General features: G+C 35.3%; 1 protein-coding gene across 3 annotated transcripts in view; it reads right to left on the bottom strand.

Moving 5' to 3' along the window:
- The window catches only part of vta1 (vesicle (multivesicular body) trafficking 1), a 70899-nt gene extending 45980 nt beyond the window's left edge, over positions 1-24919 (bottom strand). The window contains exons 1-2 of one of the 3 annotated variants that reach the window (XM_088626296.1): positions 24704-24767; positions 12486-12547 (exon numbers count right to left, since the gene is read on the bottom strand). In XM_088626296.1, coding sequence (XP_088482422.1) covers positions 12486-12489 — 4 coding nt within the window. In that variant the 5' untranslated portion in view covers positions 12490-12547; positions 24704-24767. Of the gene's footprint in view, positions 1-12485; positions 12548-19845; positions 19954-24703 lie in introns of those variants that run through there. The other 2 variants (XM_088626295.1, XM_088626297.1) reach the window with 2 other exon arrangements.
- Positions 24920-25690: the final 771 nt, after the last annotated feature.

The raw sequence follows: 25690 nt of genomic DNA, 5'->3' as shown, positions 1-25690 counted from the left end.
TTAACATGCCTCACAAAACACAAGTTAATTGGACACTGTGCAGGTTCGCATGATTTCAGAATAAATCTACCCTAAGGCCTTCAGTCATGTATAGAATTGCAAGCAAAGAGTCAACCCTGAGGACCAACAAGATTTTAAAATAACTCAAACACTCAAGGAAATGTGTATAAAGGTAAAGATCGGGGTATAAGAACATTTCAAAGAACCTTAATATTTCTTTGTGCAAAATGAAACTGATCATTAAGAAGCGAAAGGCACTCAGACACTGCCTACATTAGCCTCTCCCTCCATACTGAACATCAGGGCAAGAAGGAAATCGTTCCAGGGTGTCACCAAGAAACTTACTGCGACATTGAAAGAGTTAAAGAAAATGTGACTTTTTTTTCCCCCCATTCGCTGACATGAGAAAAAGTGTCCCTTGGTCAACACCACCCCAGTCACTACACAAAGGGGGCTTGTATGAAACTGGAAACAAAACACGCAATTCCCACATGGAACAAAAATCCACCTTTTACCAGGACAATGATCCAAATCAGAAGGCCAGAAAATACACTGGAGTGGCTGGCTTGAGAATAAAAATGTGAACGTCCTTGAGCAGCACAAAGTCCTGACTTGAAACGCATTGAGGACCTGTGTAAAGACTTGAAAACCGCTGTCCATACATGATCCCCTTAAGCAACTCTGCCACAGAGCATGGACAAGAACTGCACCGAGCCAGTGTGCCAAGTTGCCATACACTCACACAAAATTAACTGTGGCTGTATTCCGGTTCAAATTGCTTCCAATAAAAACAGTTCATGAGTCAGTCGACTTAACTTATTTCATTGTTTTTCTCTTCAGTTTCTGCTGGCGTGTATTGTAATGTCTTAATCTTATTAGTCTTCAGTTTGTATATTCAGGATTAAATCAAATATTAAGTTAAAAATTAGTGCATGTGTCATTTTGTAATTTTGCAAAAGAGGACATCACATGAAGGGTCTGAATACATTTGCTAACTGTATATATATGCTCATACAATGAATGTGGACCTGAAGAAAATGATTCTTCAGGCACAACATTTTGATGAACAATGTCTATACACATTTTTTGCAGCATTTAAACAGCTTGCCTTTCATTTGGGTAAATATCTGTACAAACTTCGATGCATTTTCTATCAAAGCTTGTGAAAATCCTTTACCCAGTTCATGTCTAAAGTGAAGAGCATTGAAGTCTACAAGAGAAATTACATTTCTAAGTAGACATTTTACAGTTATCAAAGGGGATTGGACTTGTTATCTATATTCCTGAGACTATGTAGTCTTACAGTAAGAAAGGATTCAAAATAATAGTAATGCTGCCCCCATGTGGTGAATTTAAACACTTTCACTTGGCAAAAAGGCATTTCGGGTAGTCACGTTTTCCCTGTTGCTTTAAGGGTATGAAAGAAATCTGAAATATCTTAACCACCAATTTTTAAAAACAGGTGTACCACAAGATACAATGACACACTGTATGTTTAATGTTCGAAAAGCATGTAATGATTTTTTGCCTTTCTCCAATAAGCAGCACAAAGTGTAATATGAAAACGATTAGCATGAGCAAGTACTCTCGAGCTTTTGAAGGTGACGCATGACCCAGAGAAAACATGAGGAAATGACACGGAAGTACATTAAATACTGAATATAGATGGCATTTCTTTAACTGAAGGGTTGGGAAACTAGAGAACATGCCCACTCATGTTGTTGAAGCCAACACCCTGGCTTATTCCAAGAAATGGCTGGATGGCATGCTTGAATCAATCAGCTACTAACAGATGCACTTAATGAGCAGAATGGCCCACACGTTTTTAAAATAATTAAGCAAACATGTTTGAAACACTATATAATCTTTCAGTGAAAATAAGGTACAAAGTCATACAGAAAGAAACAGGTGATCATTGCAAACTGAGTATAGACCAGCTTTGTCAGAAAAACAAAACAAGACTTTTTCATGCAAGTTCTTAATTTTTCAACTGTGAGTGTTAAGTAGGTATCCAACTAGATCAGTAGGTATAGTATCAGAACCTTAATTATCATTCATTGGCTTTATATCAAAATGTTAATGAACATCTTGACTGAATTCATAGTTCACAAAAAATATATAATTACCAGGTCTATCTTTCACTGTATATAACAGATGGCGAAATACCTTTGTGTGTGTTTTTAACTGTATTGTTGAGAACATAAGAACATTTACAAATAAGAGGGGCCCTTGTAGCCTGTTTACTGGAAAGTAACTAAACAATCCAGGAAATATCAGCTTCAACCACCTGACTGGGTAGCCTGCTCCAGACACCCACAGTGCACTGTATTGACAATTCATCCAGTTCATAGTTCTAATTGCACTGCCAAGTAAGTATTTCACTGTGGTTACTGAAGAAGTCCACTAGCTTGACAGTGTAAATACTTTTAGGATTTTGCATACTTGAATCAACACTTAAACTCCTTGCATGTTAGAAGTTACATTTTACATAATATTACATATTAATAATATATTATATTAATAATACTCTTACTATAATTGTCATTCCTTACATAAAATACACCTGGTGGTGGCTGTCTGTAAAACAGGACAATGAATATAAAAAATAAAGACTGCCTGATTACTACAGTAAATATTAAATGGACACTATAAATTTCTGAATGAATAAGTAAACATAACTTTTCATTCCTGAAGCAATCTCATCTTTTGGGGAGCACCCAGTTATACAATGTGCTTAGAAAAGACCACTCAGTCATGAAGAACAATACTAAAGGAATGTCATTTGCTCACTGACTTCAAACATCCTTTCAGATCACAGTACAGAGACTATTTAAATAGAAGCTAACAACAGAAATAATAATAGAAAAAAAACTTGGTTTGTGATAAATTTGAGAGGGTTAGGTACTGGCAAATGTTCACTTTAATCCTAAAACAATACGTTACAGGTAGGGATGTTGAGATTTAAAGGTTTCACTATTAATCACGATTAAAAACGTCACGGTTTCCAATCTGTGAGAATTTTAGAAGCTAAGGTAAAATTCTATTTTAGGAGGCTCGCGTTCCTCATTGTCTTGAAAAATTCCTCTCGCGGGTGAGTGTGCCAGGCTCACCTCAGCTGGCTAGTCCAACAACACCTTAGTTTGGGTGGGTAGCTGTGTCAGCATGCGTAGTCTGCAAAGGAACAAGTAAAAGGTTTATTCCATGCTGAAAAGAGAAGAGAAACATTTCAGCTGTGAAGCCTTTTTCAGGTGAAGAAGGCTTCACAGCCGAAATGTTGTGTTTTCTCTCTTGTCTTTTCAGCATGGAACTAACACCTTAGCCTACAGAGAATGGCAGAGGGATACGACATCACAGCTTTATATCCACCAAAAAAGCGCCTTAAACCGGCAGTCTGGGAGCATTTTGGATATCTAAAAAGTAATCAGTAGTAAAAGACGACAGATATCCAATTTGCAAAACGTGCCGAAAAAAAAGTGGCTGCCAAATGTTCAAACACGTCTAATCTGCTTCAGAATCTCTGGATCACCATCCATCCCTCTATACCCTCTAGTAAAGGTAAACAAATTAAGTTAGGGCTTGCCCTGGCTGGAGCAGTTCACAGCAGAGCAGTCCTTGTTTAACGTTCCTTTCGTTTTCATTCGAGTTGATTTTGCGGGGATACCTCTATCACTTATAAACATTTTTCCTGTAATTTGTGCCCCCCACCAGTCCATCCACTAGCCCTGACGTTCAAGTAAATACACTTTTTATTGACAACGAGTGACGAAGTTCCAAGCAAGGAGAGGGACGGGCTGAGACTGACCTCTTTGAATACTTCCATTAGCCCTCTATAAATTATTCTAAATATTTAATTTAATTTATTTTTATTTATTCAAAAGGTAGATATTGTATTATTTTGGTTTCTAAAGGCAGCCACAGTGAATTCTTTAATGTGCCTACTTTCCCCCCCATCATATTTATGTTATTAATATAAAGTAGGCTTACATGTTTTATTTGCATGACCAAAAGAATGTTATGAAAAAAAAACTATAAAATGTTTAATTATGCCATGCTTTTTGTCTTTTTTCCCTCCATGGTGTCTCATAATAAATTACCTGAAAATAAATTCAGACCGTGAAATTTCCTGAGACTACAATCGTACCATCAAAATCTCACACCGTGACATCCCTAGCTACAGGTGCCCCTTTTCCTAATGAAATCAAACTAAAGAGGAAAAAAGCACTGACCCAACATCACAGCTGTTACAATATGTCATGGTTGTCTGTATAATATAGCAGCTTTGCCATTTACTCCAAGTAAAATAATACTTCTTCCCTTCTGAGTGGATAAGGTTACCATTTCAGCCTCTCAGAAAATCATTACAACACGACACGGAGTATAACAACCCTCATCATATACTCATCACTTCCCTACAAAGCTCTCTACACAGAAACATGGCATGATCAAGATATAAACTATTTCAATGAACTGTTGGCAATGACAATTTTTAAACTAAAGGTTAAGAAATCTGCCAGTCTAAAATGTTTTTTACGACTCTATAAACTACAAATAATCTGTGCACGTCCTGCTGCACTCAAATCACCAAAGAACTAATCTACTGTATTTTATACAACAATCTGTGGCTCCTTGTCTTTCAGTTACCCACTAAAAAACTCAATACCTACACCTTGAAAAGTCTAGTTCTTACACACATATTACTTATCTATGTACATGGATGTCAAACTGGAAATTTGCTCTCTCCAGCACATTTTGCAAAGAATCTTCATAGCCAGTACAGTATATCCCAATCATTTCAAGTGAGTGTCTTTTGTCATTCATCTGTTACTCTGACAGCTCACACTACATAAAAGGTATTAGGGTGACTTTTATTATCCATGCTTTCTAAGAGCCTCAAAGTATCAATGTGCAGCTGTATGATTCACACTGTGTACCTTCACTACTCATTTGCCTGGCAATGGAAATGTACTTAGTGTTCTTCTGAAACAACTGGGATTCATTGAAGTAGGAAACATGTGATGCAAGGAAAAGTGTCTGCTAGATCTGAACAAGAGGTGATTGAATGATAGTGCCTTTGCAAAAGCCATTCATGTAAAACCTTTGCAAGGCTGCCACAGCGAGCTATTACAAGAGCTTTTTTGATCTCAGCATTCTAAGGTGAGCCGGGTGTTGAAAGCATTTAAAAAGCCATCTAAATTCAATTCATAAAGTCTTAGTCTAAATGTGAAAAGGGTACACGTGACTACTTTTCTCAGAGCATTATTTGTTCTGATCTTTTTTATTTATTTTCAGAAAGTAGCAATAGAAAATAGCAACATAACAGATAAATAATCCAATTTCTCCCTTCCCCAATGCCTCACCCGAAGATCAAATCATACTTGACACTGTGTAAAGGAAATACCAAATTAAACTAAATATTATAATCTCTGAGGAAAGATTACGTTTTCGTCCAGCTCTTACCATGAAATGGGGACATCAGCATCACTCCAACCTGTGACCATGACAATTGAAGTGACCAAAATCATAAAGTTTGAATGTTGTAACAAGATAATCCACCAGAGGATTTTCCATGATGGAATTTATGGGATTTAATACGTGGCTGCTCCCCTGCCACAAAAATGTATAGATCACTGCGTGCAATTTACTTTAATAAATGGGGTTAAGTGTGTTGAGGCACTGAATGGAAAACATTCATTTAATTGCTTCTCTTCTACTATTTTTATTGAAAATGAATGAATTTGACCTGCATGGGAGAACAATCATATTTATTATATAAATATGGTCCTGGAATCAATGGTAATACTGCAGCCAGGCATTTAAATGTCTTCCAAAAGTTTTAATTATGGTGTTAAATTCAGTTAACAGTTGTGCGTAAGGATGGGCAGTTGTTAGAGCCAAGCTCTTGAAAGTGCTTTGGCATGAATACAGGTAAAATCATGTTTGTGTGTAAAGTAGCAAAAAGCAGCAGGGCAAATGTAAACAAGCTGATTCTACATCTTTAAAAAATATATTAAAATTGTCAAAAAAGAAAAGGGTGATATCAGGCACTATTACCAGGGTAATTTGAAATGCTAGGCTGCGGATGTTTAATGCTGAAAGGGAAGACTGAAGAGGGTCTAATTAAATGGCCAGCTACAGCAGAAAGAGCACACCCCTGACAGATGGACCTAGTGACTGTGAACTATCTGCAAGATTTTCAAAAAGCATTCCAAATGTTCAAATAAGGCATGTCATGAAACACACAAAGCTTTAATTCACAAGTGGCCTGTCGTAGGACGTCTCCCTTGCTTGCTTTCACTGGTGTCTTCTTAACATTGCTGAAGCCATAAACACTCCTCTCAAATGTGAAGAACTCCAGGTGCCTAAGATGAATTTCATAAATGGATTTGCATATATATCATATTTTAATTAACTCATTTCTTTATCCAGTTCTAACACCAACCAGAGATCGCGCCACTCTCACGCACTCCACTTTCCACTTGTACACAGAGCTACAGTATCGACGGCAGAAAGAATGACATGAATGAAACAGAGAACATTATCTGTTCTCAACTGGGTTCTAATATATCTCTGCTTAAACAATTCAGGAATACAAGTTTCAAGTCTGATCAACACATTTGTGTTCTCCCGAATTGACTTCTGTAATGCTCCACTCGCTGGGGTATCTAAAGCCACATTGAACTAACTCCAGTGTATCCAAAATTAATCAGCCAGAATCCCAACCAGGTCTAGAGCAAGTGATCACATTACTCCTATCTTGGAGTCCTTACACTGGCTTCCCGTCAAGTTTTGCGTCAACTTCAAAATCTTCATCCTCACCTATAAGATTCTGCATGGCTTGGCACCTCAGTACCTGTCTGAGCCATTATCGCCCTACGCCCTACCTCACAACCTTCGCTCCTCTAATTCTGGTCTCCTTACTGTCCCCCAAGCCTGTCTACACTCTATAGGTGACAGGGCCTTCTCCTGTTATGCCCGTAAGCTCTTGAACTCTCTGCCCAAGGATATCAGAGAGTCACCTTCTCTAAACTCCTTCAAATCCAGACTTAAAACCTTCTTCTTTAGAAGAGCCTTTACTTAACTGGTTCCGCTCTTTACCCCTCTGCTCTTACTGTATTTAGAACCACCATCTACACATTCTCATTGTGTTTATCCTGTCTATTTTTTTATTGTTGTTGCTGTTGTCTTTCTGTAAAGTGCTTTAATAAGCCACCTTTAAAGGTGCTATATGAAATAAAGTTTATTATTTTTTATTATTACTTCTACAGCAGACTCAACCAAGTTTTCCACCTCTATATAAGACCCTCAGCTCTGCTGGAATTATTTGAGAATAACCCACTGAGAGTTTGAGGCAATGACCATCAACTTGTATTGGCTTGAATTTCCGTACGCCTCGGTAAGATGGGCTTGTCTGTCTGCTCAGTAGATCAACATAAACATCCGCACGTGGATCTGCCAGATCCAGTTGGAGAATTGCCAAAAATGTGGTGAAGCTGCCAATCTCAAATTGGAGATAACACTGGAGATCCAGCAAATATCCTTTACCATTACCTACTGAAGATATCCTCTTCCAGCCCCTTGTGCAGGTCAATCAGTCAGATGTTGCAACAACATCACCTGTCCTCAAGGTCATTCAAAGTGCCCTGAAAATAATGTATTTTAGCCTAGCGCAGTTCTGCATTCCGTATGTCGACACGGGCTATTACCGACTTGAGTGGGGAATTCCTGTTCGTGAAAGCAAAGGACTGTGCTTTCCTGATACAAGACTTCACTGATCAAGACCAGCATTAGCAATACCATGCCAGAGATTGTCGTTCTAGACAGCTAGAGCTCAAACACCAGTGTAAGCTGCTCATAAATAGATGCCTGTTTGAACCACTTACATTCTGGTGAGGAATGAGGGGAAGCTGTCTCTTTCTTCTTGTACGTCACTTAGAGCTGGAGGTTAACAAAGGAACATAAAATTATACAGGATGGTGGGTTGAAAATAAGTTATGATGGGGTGAAAGAGGAGCCTAGGGCTAGGCAATCATCTTCTAGTGTGCATCACATGATCCGACCCTCTCAAAGCATTATTAAAGAACAAATTGAAAAATTGAAAGAGCTGTCCCCGAAGCTCACAGGTTGTTGGATTTTTATTGCAGGTACTGTGGTGTATATGCAGAATCAATCCATTAATGGGAATTCATATTTTAAAATACTGGCAGCACAAGATTATTAGTAGATATAAGGCACTCTATTAAAGGCATAAAGAAAAATGTAAATCAACATTCCCCCTATACAGGCTTTTAATAGGTCTGTAAATTTTACTGCTTTACATAATACAGGGGGTGCAAAAATTTATTAGTGTAATACCGCATATTGGAAATTCATTCAATTAAAGAAAAACATTTTTTAATTTCCCAGGTAAAAACAGATGCACTGAAAAAAACCTTCTATCTTCAAAACCATGCTTGCAGCATATCTGTAATGTAGTTCCCAAAATAAAGGCATTAGTCAATCTAAATTCATGAACTCACATTTGCATAATGTACTTGCAACATTGGTGAAAAAATAGCCCACTACTTAAATAATTTTAATCTTGCTCTTTTTAATTAAATCACATCATTGATGCATTTTAGAACAAATCGTTGTAATGCATGTTTTCATAATTGTAAGTATCTTTTAACTATTGAATGTTACAAATTTGCTTACATTTTTAAGTCTTTGAAGGCTTTACAGTGAACTTACTATACAATAAACTTCTGCACAGAAACTGTGCCCAAAACATCACATAAGCAAACTAATCAGAATTTCATACCATGGCTCTAGGGTAAAAATGCACCTGAATTGCCAAAATATTAACACCTATTCCCAATTAATACATTAATTAGATACAAAATGGGTATCATTTATTTCCAATGGGGATATTATTCTTCATATAGTAACTGCAGTGGCACATATTATAGTAAAGTGTAACTTATTTTTTCTGCTTGTTTTGGAATTACCATTGCAATATCTGTCAATTTCTAGCAACAAAATTATATAGCACCTGCAAAACTAGCATCTCAATGCACTTTACAGTAGGTGCAAAAGTAAAAAAAAAAAGAAAAACTAATAAGAACAGCAAATTACAGAATGGGCCTATAAGAATATAAAAAACACAAGTGGTAAGCCGCAGAAGATATTAGAAAGAGGAGCAGACACAGACACTAATCAAATAAAAGCCTTTCTGAAAAGAAATGTTTTGACACTAGATTTAAATGCACTCAGGGTAGGTCTCTTTCATTTATCCTTGGGGATAGAATTCCAGTTTTGGAGCACAGCATGAGAAGACCTTCTACATGTAATGTAGAAGACCAGAATCGGATGAACAAAAGTTGAGAGGTGGAGAGCAGACAGAAAATAAGTCAGATAGGTACTGAGCTCCCCAGACAAGTAGAGGCTTATAGGTGAGCATGATGATTTTGTAGTTGACTTGAAACTTGATAGGATTCCAGTGCAAGGACTCCAAGACAGGTGTAATGTGATCATTTACATGCAACCTGGTCAGGATTCTGGCTGGCTAATTTTTTAAATATTGGAGCTTGTTCAGTATGGATTTAGATACCTCAGAGAGTAGGGCGTTGCAGTAATCAATTCTAGAGAAGACAAATATGTAGACCAGCTTTCCCGCTACAGTCAAAAATGGCATTGGATGCAGTCTGGTGATATTTCTGAGAAGGAAGAATCATGTTTTTATGATGTTCTGCATATGAGGGTCGAATGTCAAGACAGAAACATACTGTATATCACCCTTAGATTCTTCAGTTTAGATTGAAATTAAGGCACAGTGCCTTCCAAAAATAGGATTACTGCATTGGTTTTACATAGGTGGTGGAAGGTACCAAATAGCATGACCTTAGAAAGTGTTGTAGTAAGTAGGGGTGGCATTGGTGTAACCTATCTGAAGATATGTTTAAAAAAAGGCTTAGTACAGATATTTTATGTTCTAGAACTACTGCAGAAAGGCACAGATAAGTAGAGACTCACCTTTCTACACAAGACAGTCCAATTCTGATAATTTAGCCCTTTTAATAAGTCTGAACTGTCTACAAGCTTATTGTGCGTCAAAAGCATATAACTTTCTAATCTAATTAAATCTTAAATCTTTCTATGTTAAATCAAAACTTTGATTTTTTTATTTTAAATTTCCCAGATAGGTTTGGCATTTTGGGATATGCTTACAGGGTAAATATAAGTCATGGGTAGTGACCTGTTCAAGACTTAAAGCTTATCAAAGTTAAAGCCATTCTGGATCACACTTACCTCTACAAGGTTATAAAATCCTCTATACCAGCAGTTTTATAACTATAGTTTGCGTACCCCAATGGGTGTGCACGCTGAGCTCTAGGGGTGTTTGAAAAAAATCTGTAACAGCTGAAAAATTAAATAAAATATTTCTTCTCCACACAGAATATCAGAGTCGGCTTCTGGAGCGTAGGCATATTTCTCAGAGGTGGTTTACTGTTGAAGTACTCTTGTTTTGTCACATTGGATGTTCCACATAAGGAAAAACACAGCTGCCTGAAGCCCTTTCATTTATGTCACCACCTAGAGACTAAATCCACCAACTTAAAAGACAAACCAGTTGCACAGTTGCCTTTTTCATAGGTCAACTGGAAGAGTTTTGAAAAAACAACTGATGCAGTTCAACACAGGTATTGGATCTTGCAAAGACACAATAAAGGCATCTTATCTCGATAGCTATAGAGAGGCTAAAAAGGAACGTGACACAGTTGCAAAAAGTCTACGATTAATTGTTGCAAAAGACAGGTTAAGATGTATGATTGGTGAAAAGATTGCCAAAAAGTTGGATATGATCCCTCTTTCAGACAATACTGCGTCACAGTGAATCAGCAACATGTCTGAAAACACCCTTTTCCAATAAGCCAGTCGCACAAAAAAAGTTCATTGTACTCACTGCAAATTCTTGAGCCTACAGATACTGCAAATATGGCATATCTTTAGGTATATGTTCATTACTTATCTGGTATGTGAGGATTTTTTGTTTTGTAAGCCACTCCCTCTGGTACTATGGGGAAGATATTTTTAATTAAATTGACTTTCACAAAAACCAGCATAATTGACTGGGTGCTGTGTGGGAATTTGTACTGATGGTGCTCTGTCAATGGCAGGAAAACAGGCAGTTGTAGCTCAAATCAAGAAGGTTGCTCCATTAGCTTCCTGGGTACACTGCAGTCTTTATAGAGAGGCCGTAAATATGCCAAGAGAACTGCTGTCTGTACTGAATGATTCCCTCAAACTTAATTAAAGCTTGCCCACTAAATTCAAGGATTTGTACAGCACTGTGCATGTGATACTTCTGACATGGAAGTGCACTGGATGCCAGACATGCCAAAGGTGCCTCTACCTGACTCAAGGGAGGTAAATCCTTATGCAATCAGTTATTTTCTGTTTTAAATTTAAATTAATTTAGAAGGATCTATAGAATATTGTTTTTATTGTGACTTTATAGAGTATTTTGTTTCAATCAATAGGAAAAAAAATCAAATTCAATACATTTCTATTCCATACTGTAACACAATAAAAGGTGAAAAACTATGTGGGTGAACCCTTTTGATAGCCACCGTATTAATTGTTTAGCTAAATATACCTATCCTGTAGAACAATAAGGGTTTAATTCCATTTACCAAATTGTAGACCTAATGACATGTCTTTGGTGGAACTGCCTCATAACCCGCTGCAAAACACAGATTCCTTTAAACCATGACAAAAGAAAAATACAAAACCTGCACATACCATTTTTACTGACATAAAATATTCATTATGGCCACAGACTGGTATTAAATTTTGTATCACAGTAATTTCAAACACTTTATTTTATGTTAAGCTTAGAAACCTTTTACAGTTTTATATATTAGCCTTTAAAGGCCTTTCAAAGAACTGCATTTTCAATACATTATGTAGGACAGCTTTTGCGTTTTCTCAAACAAACTCATAGTTGTTGGAGAGTTTATAATACAGATGTCCAGTTTATTATTATTAAAAGTGCATAATGCAGTGAGAGACATTCCTTAATTCTTGACATATAGACCATTCACAATTTGTTTAACTGAGTTGGTACATTATGTTCAGCTTTTTCACAATACTATAATTGTGTTCACATTTAATGTTTGATATTCTCCTAGCTCAGGATTTAACAGGAGATGCTGCCAGGTCATCTGTTAGGGACAGACTATTGAATTTCCCAAATTGTTGCACGGACTATTCTGGCACAGTTTTTGTCAGTATGCAGATCTGATTAACAGCTCCTGGTGTTCAGGAGCCAAAAATCATATATCCACAACTCTGGTTTTCAAGAGCTTTGGATAAGAAAATTTTATCTGGCAAGGGAACAACCTATATAAAAATGATAGTCTGCTCTTATGAATTAAAAAGTAGGAAACTTAAAAAATCTAAAGTCTTACATTACAATTTTAGAAAATCATAAAATAAATTAAACATACACATTTCCAAATCTAGCTGAACACCACTGAAAGGACCAACTTCTCTCTCATCTCATAGAGAACTTTAAAAGACATGCAGGTATATGATGTAGGTTTAACATTTTTACATACTTATTTTAACCCAGCAATTTTTTAACAAGCAAGATTTCTTGCTCTCCCCTTTAGGCAATAAGAGGTGATGTGCCTGTTGAAAAGGATGTGTACAATTACTCTTTTAAGCAAGTAGCCTATTTATAATATATATGTACATATATAACATCATAAATCATATATTACATATAAGTGCAATATAATAAAATATATGATATTACATTAGCCTTTACAAACTTACGACCATGTGGACTATCTGGGTGGAATGATTTTAACTCCCTTCTCACAGGCTTGGTTCCCACTAGATATTCCAATATTCATTATCTCTCAGTAATAAGTGCTAGACCTATTGCATTTGCAACTGTCAAAGAAAGTCTTCAATGCTCTGTTTCAACACCTAATTAACTTCAACTTGATACCATTGCAGTGGTTATGCATCAGGCCACATATAGTCAAAGCACTTGACGTGGGATGCATTAAGATTAGCGATAAAACATTTTTAAAACACAGAATTAGTGAGGTTTGAACACTGAAAAAATATAGCAAATCAGGACAAGTGTCAAGATCCAACCCCTTATATGTAATTAATGCACAAATTCTACAGAAACAAAAGACTCAAAGAATGATTTTAGGTACAGTACATCCATTCATTTTCTAACTGCTTCTTCCAAGTCGGGGTTGCAGGAAAGCCAAAGCCCATCCCGGCAAACAAGTGGTGCAAGGCAGAATACACCGTGGACAGGACGCCAATCCACAGCAGGGCAGATTATAGCCACATGAACATTAAAAATTATTTCAATCTTTCTGTACTGCTTTATAAATTGCAATTCCTTTACAGGTTTTAAAATTAACTGAAGCAGGTTAACATTGATTACTCCTAGATTTAGGTTTTATGTCTCCAATTTGATCTGATGTCTTAAAATCTCTCACTCAAGCTGTCTCCTGCTATTTCCTTTTTGTCACACAAGGTCCAAGTCCTCCCTGTTACAGTTATCGACTGTAAAGATGTCAATACAATGCAACACCGAAGACAAATACCTGCTTACAGAGAGGTATTGCATGTGACACTGAAGCCTCATCAAAGTGTCCGTTTTGAATCACAGATGATGCTTCAAAATAGTGTGCCAGCATTCTAAAACCCCTTAAAACCCCAAAAGCAAAACCCCTACTTTGCTTGATTTTTGCAGGGCTCAACACCTATCCGAATATATATGTTATTGAGCTTTAAGCATGGTAAAAAAAAGGAAAAATATTATTTCAAGAGGATTTATGACAGATTTAGGTTATGAACTCAAATGTGTTTATCACAAATTTGTAAGACTTATCCTTAAGGTCATTACATAAATACATTTTATTATTCATATTCTCTAGTCTACAGGGTAGGGATGACTTGAGCTGAAAAAGTTGTCATTAACCTATTATATGGCAACTTGCCAAAAGTGAGTTAGGCATTCTTAGTATTTTTGTCTTAAAACCCCAATTTGTTATAAATCGTACTCGGGACTACACATGATTTAGTTTGACCTTGAAAGGTCAAAACAAAGCTAATCTTATTAAGAAACAAATATTAATTTTTCAATTTTGATTAGGGGACATTCCAGAATCTAATTCATCTGTATGTTAATCACTTGGGTCAATGGGCCACTTTAATTAAAACGAATATGTTACAGTTGCATTTCAATGCTTTTACTAAGAGAGCACACTCAATTACAAAGAAAAGTTGGTGAATTTGTGACAAATTCATACACAACATTCATCTGTATCTCTACATTCAAATCAGTATGATTAATGAAAATTACTTCCCATTGTTACATTGTTTTGTAATGAGCAAATGTTGTGTTTTTAACTCAGAATTCACAAAATACAAAGCTAAAGAGATGTCAAGTGACAAAACATATTTTGATCCATTTCTGCTGGATGGGGTAGATAAAGAGAAATACATGCAAACGCTACCAAATAATTGCTTAGTTCAAAACAAAAGCACTAAGGTTCGCAAAAGTGACAGCCTACTATCTGCTCCAGGTGAAAGCCTCACAATGCAGACAACATCACAATGTACATGAAGTCATTGGTGAATTGCAGAAAGTTTATATGCTTTTGATGTTATTTAAAGCTTTCCAGACAATAAAATACCATGTAGTATAGCTTTTACTGTACTGTACTATAGCTAGGTTAAAATGCCCTTTGTAAGTTTCACACTGAAGGGACTGATGAACTGATGCATGGTACTTGTATACAGGCCAACTGGCAAAAACCCAGCATCACCTGGCTAAACAAATGTGTTAACACCAACACAATGTATAAACAAAATCCAACTGAAATACTTTTTCATAGTGAAGATGATTTGAGAGCCAGCTATGGCATGTAATCGCATAGCTCTCAATTCTAATGTACTGGTACTAAATGTCACAGTCGCACTCCTTGGTTTGAAAATATCACATTCGTATCAAGTCTAGGTTGATTAAAAAATGAAGTAAAATTTTGAAATTGTTGTAGACTCGAGATTCTATTAATTAACCAGTTTTTTTTGTACATGAATAAAAGAAACCATCAATATAAACACTATGCCATCTCGAAAGAGAAGAAAAGAAACACAATGTTTCGGCTGTGGAGCCTTCTTCAGACGTTGTGTTTCTTTTCTTCTCTTCTCAGCATGGAATAAACTTGTACTTGTTACTTTGCAGCCTACGCATGCTGACGCAGCTATCTACGTGAATGACATATGCCATCTCTATTCTCGAATGAAAATCTCACATATTAGGGTTTTGGACCCTTGATAACTATGTTAGTAATCATCATAGGAAAAAAAACAGAGGGTTTCCTCGCACCTGAATTAATGGGTCACAGACAAATACTGTGTCCCTTCCTCACTTGCCAATTAATATTCAAAGTGAAAAAAGATTTATTGCCTCAATAAGTGCAAAATAATAAATAGCACCTTTATAGCAAAAATAACACAATGATGGCTTAAAGCATACAGAAAATAGCAAATAGCAGTGTATTTCCAGTAAGAAGCTCTTCCTCAGGCAGTATAATGGGTAGCCTACATATTTGATTAATCCTGTGGACAAATAATGTCTTGTTCCTGCAGGAAACCCAGTGATGGATCACGGATCAGTCAAAAACCAATGAAAAAGATATTGCAGTTCCCACTAAGAGGATAACATACTGGAACATAATTTACTTTTTTCATATTATTTAATATTATAAGAAATGTGATATGTAAACTGTTTACATACCACCTTTGTATTAGCCAAAATTGTAAACTAAATGACACTGAATTCAGTATATTTCTAAAAACTGACACAAATATGATATGTTTATTTTCAAGCTGAGTATTTTATATACTATTGTATATAAAACACCTTCAGTACACTGGATATTTATATTCGATAGATTAAGAATTAAAATGCGCTAGTTTTATTAAGGTTGCTAATTTGTTTCTCTGTATTTTTCCCCCAAGGTCAGCCATAGCCTGGAACATTTATATTATACAACTGTATATTGTGATTATGGCATCACACGAAAATGTTTAATCTCCAAAACCAACTTCTACTTTTGTGTTAAGTAGAATTTAATAATCATACAACTAAGAGTTTTATTTTGTTGAATTATATGAATAGATTTGGTATGCTAATGGATATAGTGCTGACACATTCCAGGTTTGTGATATCTGTGCAATAATTGGCACAAGCAAAACAGATTGTGAGCAACCACAGAAAACATTGACTCATTACAACCTTTGGTGTGAGCAGGCAGTTTAGGTAAAAATGGTCCATTCAAAACTACAGAGTAGGACACCAAAGCAAGCTGTAAAGCATAAGCTACTCATCACTCCTGGCAATGCACAGTGCAAGTTCAGCGGTGCAAAGGCCACTGAGCAGTGGAGAAATGTGGTACGGAGAGAAGAATTATCCTTCACCATGTTCTTGCCAAATGGGTGTATGGTGTCACCATCCTTCAGAACACTACAGGTCTGAATGCTTGGGTCCAATAATGAAGGGTTCTGGTAGCTCCGTAATATGCTAAGAGGTGCATCTTCCTGCCATGGTATGGGTGGCTCTCATGCACTTTGAAGGCAAAGTCAATGCTACTATGTACTCAATGGTCCTATGTACTCAATACTAAGTGATCAGTATTCTTATGGAGTACATGTGGTAACCCCATGTTTGGATGACTAGGACACTGCCGTTATCCATACACCATACATCTTGGCCTTCTCAGTCACCAGATTTGAACCCAATCGAACATTTCTGGGATATTCTGAAATGACAACTGAGAGTGATTTACACGTGCATTAACCCTAACCCAGCCTTGAACTGATTTACTTTCTCGTGGAAGAATGATGCCACGTCTCTCTTAAAGAATTCTGGATGTTGTCAGACTCAATGTCAACGTGTAGACAATACATGTAGGCTGTACTTAGCCTCTGCCTGTATATCTAATTTGTTAACTTCCTTGAACTGACTACTTGTGAATTTCAGAATAAACATCAAAATACTACTGGGGGCCTTTAAGCAGATGAAAGTGATTTACATCAATTAACTGTTTATTCCCTATAACTTGGTCTTCTTTTATTTCCTACAATGGCACTTTGAACTCTGGGAGTCCATGATTCTGCTGCTGATGTTTTGTTGCTCCAAAGGTTTAGATCTTGCAAGTCAGTCAGCACTTCAACATTCCCTTCCATTTAGCCATAACTACTTTTTAATGGCCCAATCTAAGGTATTAAATTGTGCATACACTGTTTTGTCACTCCCACGATGACATATCAAGAAAGGCATTATACAAAATATTATTACACATACAATACAGTTTAGTACTGAGTATGAAACTCAAAACTGTAAAAAACACATCAATGACTATAATGAAACAGCAAAGAAAACAGGATGAGTGAAATTAACAGGGAACAACTGATGTTTTTGTAATCTTATATGCACTTCTTGAAGAAACAATGAAGTAGAACTAGATTTGTGTTTGTCAAACTGCCACAGTTATTTCCCCTATGCAATAAATGTCATATAATTAACTGCAATAATGCACCCCCCCAATTACAGATTGCATGTAGATGATGCACTAATTATACACTAATGGATTGAGAAAGTGTGGTTCATTGATTTAAAAATAAAATCCAATTGTAGGTTGTATTTGAGGTAGGAAAGCCTTTTGTATGTGTAAAAGTTTAACAAATAGACAAGTATGTTTGTACTTTTCCATCTAAACTGAAATACAAACTGAACTGTCGAGGGAAGAGTCCTAGCACTCTCCATCTGTTCAGACGATTGCCACCAACTAAAGCTTCAGCAGAGACAGTTTGTTTTCTTGCTGTAATTATTTCATTGCAAATACATATTTTTGCTTATTTTTCAAAGTTCCATATGTGACTGTTAAAAAGTAATTTTAACTGAAAAACATGGCAAACATTACTATGGGAAACTGAATTAGCTGCAAATTAATGAATGTGTTCTGCATACACTATTGTCATTGGAATATAATATAAAAATATCTTCCAGTTATTTAAACTGCACTCTTTAAATCTGCTTTAAAATATCTAATATAACGTCTGCCAAAAATTAGGCTTTTAATATGCAGATTGATTTAACTGCACAACATAATTAAATATTTATGCAGCCAAAAAAGAAGTGATTGTGAACTATTAAATTTTAACATCATAAGTATGTCTAAAAGCTAAAAAAAATCCAGTTTCTGAGACCTTATTACCATTAATCTAACACAAATGTATGACAAACTCAATATTAGTCACAATCCATATTTAAAAAACAGTACACTGTATGGTGCTGTATACAAATGTTACTTCATGTTACTGCAAAGGAATGTTACATGGTTTTCTTATAATATTTTTCTGTAGTCACTGCAGTAATTACAGATATACTAAACTATGAACACAGAACTAATGCAATATTTTTCTATTTGTCTGGACCAAGGTATGTAATAAAAACAATATTATTTACAACACCGACATTACCATGCCAATAAATGAGCATCATCTGTAACTTCAGCAGAAAAGGGGTTAATCAGTCAGTATGCACAAGCACGTTCACATAGTAGCATTGGAGTCTTCTACTGTGGCTGCCTTTGTAACCTAGAGAATGCACCGTCTTTCTACACAATTTTAGAGGCTTCGAAATCTGTTCAGGCATATATATAATCTCATTTCTGAAACTTGGCTGCATTTATGAAACTTTTCTGGTTAAATAACTTTGTTTGTTTGCAGTTTGATATTTCTTGTCTTTAAAATGTTCCAATCACGGCAGATTAAAGAGATTTATGGAAAATCCCTTTAAGCGAGACAGATAAGGAAAATAAATTATTATTTATACATTTTCAAACCTCAGAGCCTAGCAATACTGTATATATGGATACAAATGATTCCTCCTTTTTAATAACATGAACTACATATACGGCTGAAGAATTCTGTTATACAACTCTAAACTATAAAACTACTTTTTATATGCAATTTAGCTCACACATTGTGCGAGAGAGAAAAAACTATATACTCAATGACACATCAAAATGCTACAGTTAGAAAGAAGCACAGAATTATAGGTTCTACACTCAATGAGTTTTATTCTCTGCTGTTCTTACATTTCTGTTTAAGTGCTTCTTGATATAAATATGTTCATGAATATGAACAAAATCATTATCTTAAAGTTTAATTAAGATATACTTAAAATATACAGCGGGTGATTGGCACATTACTTATGAAACAGGATGTTTTAACAGGACTTTTTCCAACTTAGGTAACCTTAGACAATCTCTTAACAAAGCTCATACTCAAAAAACTAGCATTATACTATTCTGATTTAAAATTTGATCTACCATTTACTTCTCGCTACTCAGAAGATTGAAGACAGAAGACTGATGACTGTTTACTCAAATTGTTTATCAATACTAACAAACATTTTAAAAGGTAAATGAATCTTTGGTTATAGTCTAAAAACCGTTATCAACTTACTATAATATAGAAGTGAACTAAAGAACTATATCTTATTAATATGAACATGTTTGCTTCTGTTAGGGTCAAAGGGTCCATGTACATCTGTTGATATATTATATTAAATACCTTTAAATGTCATATTCATAAATGGTTTAAACACATTTAGTTTCTAAAAATGAGCATTCTTGATAATAATTTTTCACAATTTCTTAATGTAAGTAAGAAATTGTCAACATGAGTCGGTCTTCTGAAACATGGTCTTCCTGAAAAGGAGCACATTCAATGATCAAGCAAAAAGAAAAAAGAAAATACCTCCTTTTTAGAGTCCATGTAGTAATGTGTAGTGACCGGTTACATCTGCAATCTATTGTCATCCATCTTCATAACTGAACATGTACTGTATATTGTTCTAAACAGCTCTATTATTAGGTTGATTGCATCTACTATTGAGGTCACAATGTCACATGCTATGACATGTTTTGGTCTTTCAGGAAGAGCAAGCTGCTCACCTCCATGTTAACAGGTGTGTGCTTACATTTATAATTCATGTAAAACTGCCCTTCAGAATGTACAGTGGATATCAATACACACCCTTATTGACGTTTCAGCTTTTGTTGATGTAAAGCCTGAAATCAAGACAAATCACGGCAGACTTATTTTCACCTTTAATAAGGCTATAATAAGGTTATCACTTTATTTAACCAACAATATTTAAGTGAAAAACAAATGGATCTTTTTAGAAAAAATAATTAAAAATAAAAAACTTTCAATTCCTTGGTTGCATAAGTGTGCACCGAAAACAATCTAATCACAATAAACCATCTGGAGATCATGAAAACTAAGAAAAGATATTAAAGATTCCTTAGGTATTTAGCCTACAATGCTCCCTCACAGTTCCCTGGGCTTTTAATTGTTTTAATTAAACAGGGAAATAGCAAAAAGTGTATAGTTTACCAGTCCAAGACATTTCAGGTTTTACATACTGTAGGGTTTTATCTAAGATGGTATCTTAGTATCTGGGATAAGATATTCTGTATCTGAGTATCTCCCTTATATTTTTCACTCTTGTAACTTTAATTTTGACTACATTTAATACACATACAACTATCTAGTGCAGTGTACTGCTCTAGTACAGTGTACACAACAGTCAGACATGAACAGTAATATTATGCAGTGAAAAATAGTACAGTCTACCATTTTACTTTACAATTTAAAATAGTTCACAAAACATGTGACTCCCATATGTTAACAAGCCTTAAAGACAGCACAGATAAAACTGCACGAGAGAGTAATCTAATGGAAAAAAGGCAAGCTATTATTCACTATTAATACATTCCTATGATTATCTGCTCAGTTGATTTTTCAACTGAGATCAGTGCAGAATTTTTCCCTTGCTGAACAAAATTAAATCATTAGTGTAGATCTGAGAATCATAACTGCACAGTGGTGCCAACATTTTTAAAAAATAACTATCCATAAATAGAAAGTGTAAATAGGACATATGCATTATTTGGTCCATTCTAATCAGTGGTGTGAATATATATATTTTACATATATCTATTCATGTAAAATATTTACGTTCTGGTAGTAAGTCATTTTTAAATTAAATATTTACTTTTTTTAAATGTAAAACATGAAGAGAAGACTGTTAATAGTAGTGGGTGATGAACAGTGTGTAAAATGTACTAATCACACCCATAGACACATCTGGCCAACACAACTATCTTTGGTAATTTTACATTTAATGAGCCTATTTAAATGGTATTGATTTTAAATGTCTCTAAAGTTGCATTGCAACATTTTTGCTTATTTAGAGCTTTAGCTGATTAGCAATTGGTGGCTAGTGGTCATATTTAATGAGGTTGCTCACACCTGAAGGCTTCACAGCTGAAATGTTGTGTTTTCTCTCTTCTCTTTTCAGCATGGAATAAACCTATTACTTGTTCCTTTGCAGACTACGCATGCTGACACAGCTACCCACCTGAACGTATTTAATGATGGTTAAACTTAATTTAACTTAATTTTTTTAAGTTACTGGACATGCTCATCTCATTCTCATTAACAAAGCATTTTTCTACCCATATTGCACCTTAGCACAAAAATAAAACATTTCTTACTATTAATGAAACCTTGTTAACAGTAGGATTATGGTCCTTTACATTTTGCTACGGGCATTACAATTATTTGTGCCATCTTCAAAGAACAGTGATACAGAATCTCCACGAATACAGCGCACTAAAACCGTTTTCATTTTTCTTAGCATTTCTTAGATAAGTCTGTAACTTATCTTTACACACCTTATATTCCTTTGTGGCAAGTCATAATGTTCATACTTTAAGACCATTTTCTGGCACAATGAAATCTGTCTAATTTTTTGCAAATTATTCTAAAGTAACTGTTTCATTTACAAATTATTTGCAGCACATTTTGGTTAGTTAGATTTTTTTCCACATAGTATCAATTTTAAGGGATTGATTTAATTTTAATTTTAGAGTATACTGTCAACTATGTCAAGCTGCCTGCTGCTTAAGCAATCCCAGCTCCCAAAGATAATATTTCTCTAGTTTTATTTAACCAGTTATTGCTCAACCCTTAAATGTGGGCAGAGGAGTAAAATGCATTAACTACAGGCTCTATCCTACACAACTACTACACTGTAGTGCAAGGTAGATGATACCATATAGCCTGAAGTTAAAAAAGTGAATATTTCTGCGGTCAGTTTTCATTGTGGTAAATGCCACACAAAAGGTGATAGTTTTAGCACAGTTTAACAAGTTTTAAACCAGGCTGGGACAATAACTGCCTCCCCAAATGTCTGCAGAAGCAGTCTGAAATTCAGCCTTTATTAAGAAAAGAGAATTGCTATTTCAGAACAAAGGAGAGAAAATATATGTATATATAATTAATGCTCAGACCTAGTACTGTGGAGAAGCACAGTATATAAAGCTTTTCTAAAACATCACAGAGGGTCATTTCAGTGAATGTGTTTCTTTTTCTAACGTAATTCTTTTTTTAGTGACTTGGATTAGTCGTGTTTCTTCATATTCTAGCTGAAAGGCAAGATGTACATGGCTGAATCCGTCTATTCTAAACAGATTTGAATATGGATTTGCAATTGTGTGCAGATTTCAGGGTGATATAATTGGTCAGCTGACTGGCAGACCTGAATTTGCATGCCATCTTGAATGATGCATTATATTTCTTTTACAAGATTTACAAGAAATGGCTGAAACTCCTATACTTTATGGGATGATCGTGTAACTACATTTATTCTCTGAGCCAGTAACTTAAAATATAAGGCATTAACTGTAAAACTACCAAACTAAACAAGTTTGTTTGTTTTTTTTCACTTTTTAAATAGAAATGTCAGATAAAGTGGTAGCCATACACTTTTTTAATGCCATACCATTAAATTAAATGTTGCATATTACTTTACCATCACATCTGCTGTAATCACAACTCACATATATGTTCAATTGAGTTTACAATAAAGTTTGGAGGAGCAACAAATTTAAGATAATTACTTGACTCTGATTTAAAAGCCACTTTAAAGGTGGAGTGAAAGCAGGCAATATAATTATGTTCTAAAAGGTGTGACTTAACCCTTTGTCACTAACAGACAGGCTACAGTAAAGTGAAAAAAATGTAGTTTACAGTCTTTATAAAAGTGCTTTCATGAGAACTCATCATACGTATGAACAAAAAAACAAAAACAGTGCTAAATACACAAAAAAATCATTGAAAAACAAGAAAAACAAGGCAGTTTTAACTGTCCAAAAAGGACAGTTTCCCAATTCTTTGAGAAGGGCAATTCACAACCACAGAGCTTAGTCAAATTATATTATATCACTCGTAGCATAGCTTGCTGAAACATAATAGTCTTGTATTAGTGGACCAATACTCATAGCTAGACATAGCTAGTATAAGACATGTGGACAGTAACATAAGAGGATTCAAGTCATTACAGGTCTTGAAAGTCAAAGGTAAGATTTTAACATTGATTCAAAACTACACTGGAAGCCAAAGCAAAGATTCTAATCATTAAAAAAATAACATGAGACTTGAAACTAGTCAGGCTGCCGAGGCTGTTGAGATCTGAACATGATGCAGTTTGTCCACAATTTTCTTGGAAACCTCAGCAGAAAAGGCATAAATCAAGCAAGAATCATTATATAAAAAATAAAGACATGAGCCAGCTTCCAGGCATTGGCAGAGCAGGACAGAGCTGGACCATGTCTCCAAGGTTAAAGGAGGAGATCCTGGTGATATTCCACCTCGGGGTTCAAATCTCAAGTGAGGATTTTCAGTTCAGCACAAAACACAGAACTCCCCCTGACTAATAGATGTACTCAATCTGTTACACATTTAGTGCACCAGAGAACCTAGAAATATATTCTTACTCACAGTTATAAATAGTATTAAATCCAAAGTTTAATGTGAGTTATGCAACTGCCAGGCACTGAAACAGCTATGATAGTTTAGTTTGCAATGGGATGTGAGTGTCTTGCACAAAGATAAAAAATCATGTTACACCATCCCATGTATCCTCTATACATTATGATAATTATACTTTGCTGTCGGAGTTAAAAATTGATGTCTTATAATACTTACGTCTAACTGGCCTGACAGTCTTACAGTATCTTTTCTGTAACACTTCATTTCAAGACACACAAATGTTGAAAAACAAGAACACTTTGGTGCTTATATTATATATTTTAACATAAGAAAGTTAACATTTTACGTTAAACAATATTATACATTAAACATTTTAACAAGGAATTATGAAGCAAACACATCTTCTAACTATTCTAGACGGTCCAAAATGATAAATGTTGACTGTTACGCGAAAAGTGCAGTTAGTTTCCTAGTGACAGAACAAAAGCTAGAAAATCGAAACGCTCCAAAACTATTTTAATACCTTTAGATTAAGCAAGACATTTCTCAAAGGCGGCGAACAATAAAAATCAGAAAGTTACCTATGATTTGCCAAGTCATACAATACGAATAGCTGCTGGTCTCAATTTTATTTTTCAAACGTAATACTACCAACTATAGGCATTATTTGTTCGTTTAGGTAAAATTACGTCTAAGAAACAAAATAATATGTAATGTCATACGTCTATTGTGTAGCTGTTGCAACATGATTAGGTAGTTGAAAATACAGACTTACAGTAATACGCCACAACTGGGTCCCTTTTCTCGTGCTCCTGGGCAGTTCGTAAGTGATGTTGAATGGACTTTAACTGGGGTGGCAGAGCCATCTTTAAAAAATAAACTAATTAATTACTGTTTTAATGAATAAACTATGATTTCTTTCCCACAGTCCGACAAGCAACTCCAAAATGTAAACTCAATATTCAAAGACTCTTCCGCTTCCTGCATCGTGTGTTTCCACGTTGAAGTAAGATTGTCGACATCTGCTGGTGAGGAGGTCTCATGGTAAAATGAAACTTATCTCTCTTCGGCACAGACTTCTATAACCCTTTATGTAAAAAGAGCTTCCTGTTCTCAGTTCAATTCCCCTTTAACTTATGTCGTCTGGTTGTATCGTCTTCACTTGTCATTTTGTTTTTGACGGACTTTTGACTTATTTTTATGTCTTATTAACTATATGAAATAGTTAAAAGATTAGTGACTTACCAGTTTTACAATACACTCTTTAATTTAGCCTTATTTAGCTTTATGCAAGACTTCTCTGGCAGCACTTACCTGTAAGTGGATCCAGGAACAACGGCAGAAAGCAGTTCTTTGCACAAAATGTAGTTTATCTGGATTAAGCTGACTGCATCAGATCTTTCAAAATATAGATGGACGAGATCCTCAGATCAGTTACTAGAAATCTGTTGTACTGTACTTTGTTATGTTCTTAAGGCTACTTCAGCCATAGATGGAATTCCAATATCTGTCAGTGACGGAAATATTACTTAATTATCTTTAATAGATCATCTTTCAATAACAGCAGTTGAATATCTGGCAGACTGACAGCTCTACAAAGATTTGAGTAGGGAGCTGTGTCAGTATGCATTGGCTGCAAAGGAACAAGTTAATGTTAATTCAATGCTGAAAAGTAAATGAAAAGAAATTGCTGTAGTTGATTGTCAATGCAGGTAGCAGTACCTCATTTCAGGACTCACATTCCTGAAAACATTAGAAGCCA

This window comes from Lepisosteus platostomus, chromosome 3 (assembly GCF_059453375.1).
Source record: "Lepisosteus platostomus isolate fLepPlt1 chromosome 3, fLepPlt1.hap1, whole genome shotgun sequence".
Taxonomy (NCBI): domain Eukaryota; kingdom Metazoa; phylum Chordata; class Actinopteri; order Semionotiformes; family Lepisosteidae; genus Lepisosteus; species Lepisosteus platostomus.
Note: the sequence above shows the minus strand (reverse complement) of the source record. Positions and strands in the feature narration are given on the sequence as shown.